Genomic DNA, 12,164 nt, shown 5'->3' with positions numbered 1-12,164 from the left:
AAAAAAAAAAAAAATATATATATATATATATATATATATATATGTTTGAACATTCACAAGTCAATAGTAAAAAAGAAAATAACACAATTTTAAAATGGGGAGACAATCTGAATAGACATTTCTCCAAAGAAGATATACAAGCGGCCAATAAACATGAAAACATGCTCCATCTTATAATTCATTTAAACAATGCAAATCAAAACCAATGAGAAAGCACTCCACATCCATCAGGAAGGCAATAACTAGAGAGACAGATAACAATAAGTGTTTGTGAGAATGTGTGAAAACTGGACCCCTCGACATTGCTGGCAGGAATATAAAATGATGCTGTCCTTTGAAAAGCAGTCTGGCACTTTGTCAAAAAGTGAAACACGGAGTTGCCATATAATATAGCAATTGCACTCCTAGATCTGGAGAAATGAAATCATGTGAAAAGCTTGTATGTGAATGCTCAGAGCAGCATTATTTAGAGCAGCCAAAACGTGGAAACAACCTAAATCCCATAAACTGCAGAAGAGATACATAAAATATGGTGTAGATAACAGAATAGAAGTCAAACATAAAAAGTAACAAGCTGATACATACCATGAACTTAAATGAACCTTGCAAACTTTGATAGAAGCCAGTCACATAAGACCCAGTGTTGTGTGACTTCATTTATATGAATTGTCTAGAATAGGCAAATCCATAGACTGAAAGTGATTACGGATTTCCTAGGGCGGGGCAGATCAGGGAAATGGGCAGTGGCTGCTGATGGGTACGTGGTTTCTTCTGGACTGATGAATGTTCTAAAACGATGGTGATGGATACACAACTCTGTGAATATACACAAACCCCTTGCATGGTACACTTGAAATAGATGGGCTGGAGAGCATGTAAATTATATCTCAATAAAACTGTATAAAAATAAAGAGAAGCGCCCGGAAGTGCTGCCTTGGAGTCGGTGAGAAGGCGGCCACGGCCGGGCCTGGTGCCTGAAGAGAAGTCGGAGTCGGCGGCTGCAGAGGCTGTGCGCCACATACATCTGCAGAACTTCTCACGCTCTCTGCTTGAGACCCTCAATGGGCAGAAGCTGGGTGGGCACTTCTGCGACCTGACTGTGTGCATTCGTGAAGCTTCGCTGCGTGCGCACCGCTGCGTGCTGGCAATCGGCTCGCCCTCCTTCCAAGACAAGCTGCTGCTCGGCCACTCTGAGATCCGTGTGCCTTCGGTGGTGCCTGTGCAGACGGTGCGACAGCTAGTCGAGTTCCTGTACAGCGGTTCGCTCGTTGTGGCACAGAGTGAAGCCCTGCAGGTACTCATGGCTGCGTCGGTGCTTCGCATAGACAGTTATCGATGAATGCACGCAGATTATCGCACGCGCTCGAGCCCCGAGCACCTCTGCACCCGCGCCCCTGCCCACCCTTGTGCTCCCGCCACTCGCACCTGAGCAGCTGCGTCACCGCCTGCGCCACCTGCTGGCTGCGCACCCCCGGGGCACCCCGGTGCCGCGCACAGCGGTAAGCAGCGCCAGCCCTCGCGTTTGCAGCTGCCTGCGCCGCCGACACCTGCCAAAGCCGAGGGGCTTGATGCCTACCCCTCACTGTCCGCGGCCCCTGACGACCGAGGTAACAACGATGACGAGGAAACTGACGATGAGACCGATGGCGAGGACGGCGAAGGTGGCGGCCCGGGAGAGAGCCAAGCACCTCCTTCCTTCCCAGACTGTGCTGCCGGCTTCCTCACTGCTGCTGCTGACAGCGCGTGCGAGGAGTTCCCTGCACCCACTGGCCTTTCTGACTACAGTGGTGTGGGAAGGATTTTCTTCCGGGATCTTGGGCAGCTGAGGACGTATTTCCAGACAGCTATGTAACCGCTTGGCACGACAAGGATGGCGCTGTCCCCGAAGGCTGTCCCACCGAGACCCCTGTCCAGCCCAACTGCATACTGGCTGGACCCCGCCCGCCTGGCGTGAAGACGCCAGGGCCGCCTGTCGCACTCTTCCCCTTTCACTTGGGTGCTCCCGAACCACCCGCACCACCCCCTTCAGCACCATCCGGGCCAGCCCCTGCGCCCCCACCGGCCTTCTACCCCACACTCCAGCCCGAGGCAGCCCCCGGCACTCAGCTGTGGGAGGCCCCGGCTCCCTCTGCTGCTCCCACCACGGCCCCCTCAGGCACCTCTGCTCGCACTCCAGGTGCCGAGCCACTTGCCTATGAGTGCGGCCACTGTCGCAAGACGTTCAGCTCAAGGAAAAACTACACCAAGCACATGTTCATCCACTCGGGGGAGAGGCCGCAGCAGTGCGCCGTGTGATGGCGATCCTTCTCGCTGCGCGACTGCCTGCTCAAGCACATGGTCACGCACACCTGCGTGCACGCTTTCCAGTGCGCAGTCTACGCCAAGCCCTTCACGCAGAAGAGTTCGCTCAATATGCACATGCGCACTCACCGGCCCGAACGCGCGCCCTTCCCCCGTCTACTGCAAGGTCTTCTCTCACCAGCCGCTGCTGGAGCACCACCTGGCCGCGCAGCCCGCGCCCTGAGGTGGGGCTGAGGCCTGGTCTCGCCCACTGTGGATCCGCAACCTCCCGCACAGGCGGCCACGCCCGCTTTCCCGCCAGTAGGCCACGCTCCCTCCTGAGCGCAAGTCCTCTTTCTCCCTTCACCCCTTTCTCCATACGCCCAAGTCCGCCTTACTCCTCTCCTCCATGTACTTGAACCTTCCAGGTGGTGCTGGGCTGGGGCTGAGCCTGGGACTGGTTAGGGATCAGACCACCTCTGAGAACTAGACCATTTCCAGCCTAAACCGGGCGCTCAGGTCCTTGGACCCGGCCCAAGATTTGACTCCGGTTCTCGCCCCGCCCTCTCCTGGGGTTGGGGTAGGGACTGAAGCCGCTCTCCTGCTCCAGTGTCGGGCTGGGCAAGGTTCCTGGCTCCCTACCCAAGCCATCACTCTCTCATGGGGCGCCTAAGGAGGCTCAAGTGGACCCATCATATATGGGGGCTGGTCCTAGGGACCCTCACTCTAATAAAGGAGTGTAGGCCATGGTGCCTAAACAATAAATAAATAAGTAAATAAATAGAAGCTGTAGTTAGCCCCCATGGGGCCTAAACAAACAAACAAATAAATAAATAAATAAAAGCTGTAGTTCATAGTCCCCTTGTGTTAGGTGTAGTCCTATGACCAGCTTTTGCCAAAGGGAGACAATGGACTAATGTGAGCCACTTCCAGAGCTGGCCCACAAAAGCCTCCAATGCCTTTCTCACACTCTCCCCTTCTACCGATAGATGCAGGTGGGAGGAGGTCCCAGAGACGACCGAGGCACCTGATGGAAAGATTCTGGGTTCCTGCATGGCCACGCAGAGGGGAGCAGCCTCTACCCTGAACGCCCAGCCAGCAACCTCTGGTGGGCCCAAAATATAATGTGAAGTCAATGAAATCTGGGGGAGTCATCTGATATTTCAGCACATGTAACTAATGTATCTGCTTAAAAACTTGGCCGGGGCCGGGTGCGGTGGCTCACGCCTGTAATCACAGCAATTTAAGAGGCCAAGGCAGGCAGATCACTTGAGGTCAGGAGTTCAAGACCAGCTTGGCCAACATGGTGAAACCCCATCTGTACTAAAAATACAAAAAATTAGCCAGGTGTGGTGGTGGGCGCCCGTAATCCAAGCTACTCAGGAGGCTGAGGCAGGAGAATTGCTTAAGCCCAGGAGGCGGAGGTTGCAGTGAGCCTCGATCGTGCCACTGCACTCCAGCCTGGGCAACAGAGCGAGACACCATCTCAAAAGAAAAAACAAAGAAAAAAAGAAAAAAAACTTGACCAGGGGCAGTGGCCCACGCCTGTAATTCCAGCACTTCGGGAGGCTGAGAATGGTGGATCACCTGAGGTCAGGAGTTCGAGGCCAGCCTGGTCAACATGGCGAAACCCCATCTCTACTGAAAATACAAAACTTAGCTGGGCGTGGTGGCAAGTGCCTCTAATCCCAGCTACTCAGGAGGCTGAGACAGGAAAATCACTTGAACCTTGGAGGTGGAGGTTGTGGTGAGCTGAGATCGCACCACTGCACTCCAGCCTGGGCAACAAGAGTGAAACTCCATCTCAAAAATAAATAAAATAAGTAAAAATTTAACCACACTGTTAGCTAAGTATTTTTCTAGACATTTAAACCCATTTAAACCCAGCCATTTTGTCTCAGAAAACTTTGTTACTGTGCAATGTTTGATTCTGTGCTAAATAAAACATTTAAATCAGAATTATACTAATCTTTAAATCTTTTTGCTAATACAGTATTTTCCAGGGCATTTTTTTTTAATTTTTTTTTTAAGCAGCTGAAACAGGCACTTGTTTATTTCCCCAGAAGGAGGCAGAATGGGGTCCTTGGGGAGTCTCTGTCCCAGCCTGGTGTGCTGGACAGGCAGATCTCACTTCCAGAAGAGCACATTCCAGAAAAGCAGCCAGCAAGGGTAGAGGCCCAGGGACAGCAGTGGGAAGAGCAGGGCGCCTTAGGTGTGGTGCTCCAGCACACCCTGGGCCAGCGCTGCCAGGAAGAGCTGCCAGCCCTCGGCCAGTGACAGTGGCGCCTCCTGCAGCTCCCACCACAGAAATGGGCTGCCAAGGAGCATGGCTGCCGGGCTTGTCAACACCAGCAGGGCAACATAGAGGGTCCAGGGCCCAAAGGCTCGGCGAGCACAGCGGTAGCACCATAGTGGCGGCCAGCAGGAAGTCCAGTCAGAAGTTGGTGAGGGCGATGCAGCCCAGCTGCAGTACTAGGTAGATCAGGGCTACCAGCCTCAGAGCCATCCAGCCCCTGCCTGGGACCTGTGTGCTTACCACCCTGTGCTGGGGGAGGGGGGACACTAGGGCCAGGGGCCCCCCTGAACTCCTCAAGGCCACTCCAGCCTCATGCAGCTGCATCCACAGTTGCAGAGCCTTGAAACCAAGGACCAGGAGCAAGAAGCTGGTGGCGGGCATGTAGAGGCCGATGGAGACGAAGCAGGACAGGGTTGGGAGCAGGTAGAGGAAGAACGGCTGGTGCGGGTGCTCCAGGAGGTGGTTGAGCTTGCAGAACATGCCCTCCAAAGCCTTGCCCACTGCCACCAGGTCATACTTGTACTGGCGGAAGCTACTGATGCGACGCAGGGTTATGGCCTCCACATGGTAGCGCAGGAAAAGGCCATGGGAGGCCTGCCGCAAAATCATGAGCAGCAGTGTCTGCAGGCCCTGCAGCGGTTCGTCCAACAACGTCCAGTCCTGGGGCTGCAGCTTATCCTGAAGCGTGCACAGCAGGCCCACTTTCTGGCAGAAGGTCTGGAAGAGATTGAGCAGGTCAAGGTTAGGCAGCTGCCCGTGGCAAATTTTATTCAGACATGTTAAAACCTTGATCCGTTTTATAAAAATAAAGGATAGAAACCCAGTTCTAACTCATCCACTTTATTTTTTATTTTTTTAATACAGAGTCTTGCTCTGTCACCCAGGCTGGAGTGCAGTGGCATCATCTCGGCTCTCTGCAACCTCCACCTCCTGGGTTCAAGCCGTTCTCCTGCCTCAGCCTCCTGAGTAGCTGGTATTACAGGCATGCCTCACCCATGCATGGCTACTTTTTGTTTGGCCAGGTGGGTCTTGAACTCCTGGCCTCAAGTGATCCACCTGCCTCAGCCTGCCAAAGTGCTGGAATTACAGATGTGAGCCACTATGCCCAGCCTCTAGCTCATTGACTCTTATTTTTAATTCACCAAAACTATTTTATCAGGATTATTTATTTTGTATTTAAATGACTCTATTTTGGGCCACATCAAAATTAACTGACTACAGATTCTGCTATCATAAGTTTTCTTTAGGGATCAGTATTTCTTTAAGTCAACTTTTCAGGATCAAATTAAACACAACAAAATATTTTCCAAAATATTTTTCTTCTGACAATTTTTAGTCATCATAAGTTATACCACATATAGTTTTAACCATTATCCATTTTGTGTGGATTATTTGTATTATTAATCTTCACTATGAGAATTGAAATATTTCTAGTCAAAATGGTGGGGTCAAACCATTCTACTTTTTTAGTTTAGAGATTTAAATTAGTCTTAGCTTTTAGGAACATGCTGCTTGCCTAAAAGTCTACATAAACCCCTGTGCCGGCCTTGCCCCATTGATGAAACAAGAGGATTTTCTCAGAGCTCCTCACAAATTACAGACAGGTGGAAGCCAACACATCACTTCCTATCATCCTGCTTAGGCACTGAAAGCAGTCTTCCTACTCACACATCCTAACTGAGAGCCATGACTTTTTCTCTCTTCAATGAATACATACCAAGAAAACAGTCTGTTGTAGACAAATAAATTTCCAATTTATCTAAGAGTAACTCAATTCCTCCCCTTCATCTTGCAGTTCAGTGTAGGGAGACAATGCGGTCTTCACCCGGGATTTTCATACTTCCCTGTTTCTTAAGAACAGGGGACTCGGTTTTATCCTGGGCAGCAATTTGCCAAGCAAAAAGGCTACCGCTCCTAACTAACCTACCTTGTAGCTAAGGTGACTAGAACAAGTCCAAGCTAACTGGGCATGAGCAGAGGCACTGTGAGGGGCTCACAGAGGCTGTCTGCCTGGAACTCACACAGCTGAGCAGGTCTTGGTCCTTCCTTCTCTCCTCTTCCTATCTCTGAAGCATAGCCCTCTGGGGTCCAGAGACAGCATTGAGGACAGAAGTCAGCTACTGAGACTCTGGGACAGCAGGACAGGTGCTGGCTGATGGCCATGGGGACAGCCCGGGTCAGCATGGACAGCCACCTCCAGAGTTCTTTAACAGGAGAAAGAAATCACTCTCTCTTGTCTATGCCACAACTGTTCTGAACTTTCTGCTGTGTGTAGACAAATCTAACCCCAGCTGAGGCACTCACTTTTCCCTGAATCTCTGTGAGCTGGGACCAGTCCTGCCCTTCCCTGGGACACACGCTTCTGCAAGAGGCAGGGGTGTAGGCGACCGGCATGATTGTAAAGATCTGGGGCTCTCGCCAGTCCCACATCCATGGCCACTTCTAATAGGTCAGTTTCCCCTTGGGGAAATACTCCCTTCCCCCAAGTCCATGTGGTTAAGTAAGGTTGGCTTACTTCCTGTTTGCAGGAGACAGGAACCAGGGGACACGTGGGACACACGCTGGAGGAACCATTGGTGCCATGCAATGTGCTGTGCAGTGTGGCTCTGGTGCACCTGCCGCCTGGGGCCCATGCAGACCCTGTGTGCATGTGTGGCCATGGGCATGAGGCCCAGGCATCCCCTCCAAGGTTCACGCATTTCCACTCATGAGGAGGCCCAAGGGTAACCCAGAGCACATCCCACTCACCCACCAGGTATGGAGGGAGCCAGACAGGTCCACACTGAGGCTTCCATATGCAATTCCAGTCCAACCCCTCATTAGACACTTGGGAAACCCAGGCCCAGAGAGAGGAGGGGCTGGCCCAGGACACAGGACATGGGCAGAGTCCAGTTACCGTCTCCTAGGCCAGGGCTGAACCATATCCCATGGGGTTGCTTTGGGAATCGGAGCCCCTAAAATCCTGCAGACCCTGACTCACTTTTCTCAGGAGAGGCTGTTTCCTCTCAGCATCCCCACAGGTGCATACCCACAGGCACACACAAGCTGACGTCACAGGGGGTGACTAAGGGTAGGATGGGAGGAGAAGCAGATCCTGGGGAGGTAACAAGGGGAAAGAAGAAAGAGGCTGAGGCAGCTCTGCTACAGACAGCAGCATCCAATCACCAGCACCATGACCAGGGCCCATAGCATGGGAAAGGGAGAGATGCCAAGAGGCCAGGCTGGGGGATCCCTAAGGTCCCCTGGGTCAGCCTGGTCTGGTGCCACCTCCACGGCAGTCAGGGGAAAGCAGGGCCTGGGGTCCTGTGTCCACTGCTCTGCGCACCTTCAACCAGGATGAGCCCCCTAGACTGAAGGGGCTACAGGAAAGAAGACCTCAGTTTCCTTCCCTACATACTGAGGTGCTTGGCATGGGTCAGCCCAAGAGTCCCACAGGCTCAGAAAGCCTCCGTTGCCCCAGCTCTCCATAGGTGACCCACTGTGCTCCAAGGTTCTTAGAAAATGCTTTCTACCCCTGGATTTCCTTCTGAGCAGAGAGAGGCAGGGCGGTTGATGCACTGAGACTTGGAGCGGCAGAGCATGGACAACGCATCCCTGGACAAGGGCAAAGACCCCCGTGTGGGAGCCTCAGGTCCTCCTACTGTGGAAGTGGAGCCGGGGCCACCTGCCTGGATGTGGTGAGGAGGCCTTGGAAGTGTCTGGACCCCAGGCCAGTGCTGGCAGTAGGGGTAAGAGGGGTTTCTGATATTTCTCTCAATCCTCTTGGATTTTTGCCCCCTGGGATGTGGGAGCGTGGATTTGCCTTGCAAGTTCTGTGTTGTGGTTTTCCTTATTTGGATGCAGTGCTAGCTCTGGCCACCAGGGGGAGACATGTGCCCACTGTGTTCTGCCGGAGCGCCTGAGCCAGGGAAGAGCCAGGGGTCATTCAGGCCATTCCCCTGCCTCCAACCTGACCTGCATCTCCTATTGTCAGCATCCATCTCCACAGTCCGAGCTGGTCCGTGGTAGGATGTGGGAGTGAGGGGCTCCAGATCCTCTCATTTACTCATTCAGTCATGATGACCAGAGCACATACCTTGTTCCAGGGCCTGAGTTAAGCTTGGGTGCTGCAGTGAAAAAGACAGACATGGTATGGTCCCTGCCCTCCAGGAGTGCACCATCCGGAGGGGGAGAGGGACCAAGCCACAAAACATATAAGTGGGGAAAGGAGCAAGTGCTGTGTCGAAGTAAAGCAACTGCTGCAGGGGAGGCTGGGGGCCACTTCATGGTGGGGGGATCTGAAAAGGCCTCCCTGAGGTGACATTCATGCCATGAGCAGAATGACAAGGGGGAGCCGGCCCTGCAGGCATTTCCAGCACCGTGTGGGGAGGTGGAACTGTGCAGGGGCTCTAGGGCAGGCACGAGTTTGTCCAGAGAGGAGCTTAGAAAGGGGGACAGCATGGCTGGAGGGAGCTGGGGGGAGAGCAGGGGAGGGAGGGAAGGGTGGAGCAGATCTTGGGCCAGGTCCACTGTATGAGGGCCCCACTGCTGTGTGGAAACACTGCCCCAACCGTAGCTGCCCATAACAATGGGCACTCACTATCTCTGTTTCCACAGACCCAGGCCCAGCCCAGCTCAACAGGGTGCTTCTACCACAGCTCAACAGGGTGCTCAACAGGATGCTGTTGAGCCCAGCCCAGCTCAACAGGTCTTTCAGGGGGCTGGGCTGAGGTCTCCTCTGAGACTCAACTGGGGCGGGATCCACTTTCAAGCTTATTCATGGGGCTATTGGAAGGATTCCACGTGGACTGAAGGGCCAAGTTCCCCTCTGTTGTCCTCTCTGGGTCCTAAGCCACAGGAGCCTCCCCTCAGGGCAGCTCCCAACAGAGCAGCTGCTCCCCAGAGCCAGGGCTCAGAGAGAGGAAAGGAGAAAGAGAGGAGGGAGAGAGGGGGAAAGAGAGAGCTGAGAAGATCTGAGAAAATGTCAGCCATGGTTACTAACAACTAAAGCTTGGAGGAGATATCCCATCACTTTTGCCATATTCTGTGATTAGAATAGGGTCTAGTCCACACTCAAAGGGAGGGCGTTGCACAAGGATGTTTATCCCAGGGGTGTGGATCACGGGGAGCCATTAGTGAGGCTGCCTACTACATAGGCAAGAAAGGTACTTGGGTTTTAATGTGGATATAAAGAGAAGCCACTGGAAGGATTAACGGAGGAAGACAATATATGAAATCATTTAACTTCAACCCAGCATGGCCAGAAGGAGAAATGACATTTCCAAGGTCACATGGCAGCAATCCAGGCCTTCCACAGGAGCTGTGGGGAGGTGGTGTTGCACATATGGAGATGTCACGGAGTAGGAGGCTGAGCAGTCAGCATGCCTGAGGAACATTTGGGGTCCTCTTATCAGATAAATTTGGGATAAATCTGTTTTCTGACCTGAGTCCTGCTTGCACAGCACATTGACTTTGTGAAAATTCATCACCTTGTATGTTTCATCTGTGCATTCTATTTTCTTTTCAATTTAATACCAGAAAATTAGAAAAAGACTTCTGGGAAATCTTTAAACCTCCAAACATGTGGTTTTACCCTCTATCTCTAAGGATGGGAGGGGAACTCTGCCAATGTCTGGGTTGTAGGTGGAGTAAAGAAACTTGCAGTACCCCGTCTCTACTAAAAATACAAAAAAATTAGCCAGGCGTGGTGGCAGGCCCCTGTGGTCCCAGCTACTTGGGAGGCGGAGGCAGGAGAATGGCGTGAACCTGGGAGGCAGAGCTTGCAGTGAGCCAAGATCGCGCCATTGCACTCTAGCCTGGGCGACAGAGTGAGTCCGTCTCAAAAAAAAAAAAAAAGAAAGAAACTTGCAGTAAAGTAAGTTTGATGAAAAACAGGTAGTCCCAGACCAGACGGAGGGATCTAGGTGCTAGGAGGAGTGGGTCTGCCCCGATGGACCCAGAGCAGCTTCCTCCCCCAGCACTGCTATGCGGGCCTGGAACTCAACACTCGTTTTGAGTGCTCTCTGGGCCCGTTGCTGAGGCAGCAGCACACTTTAGATGACAAGAGGGTGGCTTCTCCTGCATTTGGTGAGCCTGGGGCTTTGGAACCCTCTTCCATTATTTGTGTGAGGTGGACATGTTTTTCCTGTAATGCAGCTGCATTCAGTGCATCCAAAGTCACCAATATGCAAGAAAGACAGAGACATCCATCTGATAAAGGAACCCTAAGCCCAGCCCACTAAAAGACTCTGACTCTTGGTTTCATTTGCTTTCTTTTCTCTTTTCTAAATCAATTAGTGGCTCACAGAGACCCCCCCTAGGGTAGAAAGTCATAGGAGAGAGGAGAACATCAGTCTAGAGGAACTGGTTGGGCGGGGCAGGAGGTGGAGGCCAGACTGGGGCTTCTCTCCAGTCTCTCCTGGATTCCAGTCTAAAACCCTACACACTATGCTTTTGGGGCCATAGACTGGCTCCAGGCAGCCCAGGAGAGTATCCCGCAGCCCCTGTTCATCAGCTGCCTTCCCTTCCCAGGTGAATCTGCACCAGGCCTGTCATCTCCTCTAGGGCCAGCCTAGTCCGAACTGCTTTTATGCACAACTCAATTCTAACACTTACTAAACAGAGTTAGTGCAGACCCCACAGGTTAAGGGCTCAGCTCCATAAGGCTGCCCTCACTTCAGACACCAGTTACAAGCCCCAGGCCTCTCATACTTCTGACCGGCCAGCTATCAATGGAGGGTTTGCATAACCCTATCCCCAGGCTCCATGATTAGCTGGAATGACGCACAGAACTCAGGAAAGCACTCAGCTTCCTATCACTGGTTATTATAAGGGACACTACTCCAGAACAGCCAAAAGGAAGAGATGCACAGGGCACCGTGGCAGGGGGTGCACAGAGCTCCTATACCCTCTGGGCACAACACCCTCCCAGCACCTCCCTGTGGTCACCAACCTGGGAGCTCTCAGAACCCAATTGCCTGGGGGCTTTATGGGGGTTCCATCATGTGGCATGATTTATTAAATCACTGGCCACTGGTGACTCACTCAATCTCCAGCCCTCTTCTCTCCCTGGGGGTGCAGAGGTGGGACAGACTGTTTCAACCCTCTCATCATGTGAGTGGTCTTTCTGACTAGGGCCACCGTGAAGCTTCCTAGGAGCCTACCAAAAGTCACCTCAGAACAAAAGAAGCTCCTGTCACCCCTACAGGTCTCAGAAAACTGCAAGGGTTTAGGAACTCTACTGCCAGGGACTGGGGACACAGACCAGTCACATGCTTATAATATCACAAAATCACTCTGAGAGAGCAAGACTGAGCCTCTCGGAGACTCTGGGGAGACACTGATCAATCCCAGAATGGACGCACACTCGGCCCTCGGGGTCCATGGGGGACTGATTCCAGATCCCCAAGGATACCAAAATCCACAGAGGCTCAATCAAGTCTCTGATAGAAAATGGTGTACTATTTGCATATGACCTGAGCATATCCTCCTGTGTACTTTCAATCATCTCTAGATTCCTTATAACACCTAATATAGTATCAATGCTATGTAAATAGTTGTTATGCTGTATTGCTTTTTTATTTTTATTTTTGTATTTTTCACCAGCGAT

At 52.2% G+C, this 12,164-nt stretch overlaps 1 protein-coding gene and 1 pseudogene across 1 annotated transcript in view; one reads left to right on the top strand and one right to left on the bottom strand.

Moving 5' to 3' along the window:
* Positions 1 to 276: 276 nt before the first annotated feature.
* LOC129029975 (zinc finger and BTB domain-containing protein 45-like) lies at positions 277 to 4,235 on the top strand (annotated as a pseudogene).
* Positions 4,236 to 4,305: 70 nt separating this feature from the next.
* The window catches only part of LOC129030377 (glycosylphosphatidylinositol anchor attachment 1 protein-like), a 29,092-nt gene continuing 21,233 nt past the window's right edge, over positions 4,306 to 12,164 (bottom strand). The window contains exon 2 of the mRNA XM_054475644.1: positions 4,306 to 5,293. Coding sequence (XP_054331619.1) covers positions 4,715 to 5,293 — 579 coding nt within the window. The 3' untranslated portion in view covers positions 4,306 to 4,714. The remainder of the gene's footprint in view (positions 5,294 to 12,164) is intronic.

This window comes from Pongo pygmaeus, chromosome 12 (assembly GCF_028885625.2).
Source record: "Pongo pygmaeus isolate AG05252 chromosome 12, NHGRI_mPonPyg2-v2.0_pri, whole genome shotgun sequence".
In the NCBI taxonomy this organism is placed as follows: domain Eukaryota; kingdom Metazoa; phylum Chordata; class Mammalia; order Primates; family Hominidae; genus Pongo; species Pongo pygmaeus.
Note: the sequence above shows the minus strand (reverse complement) of the source record. Positions and strands in the feature narration are given on the sequence as shown.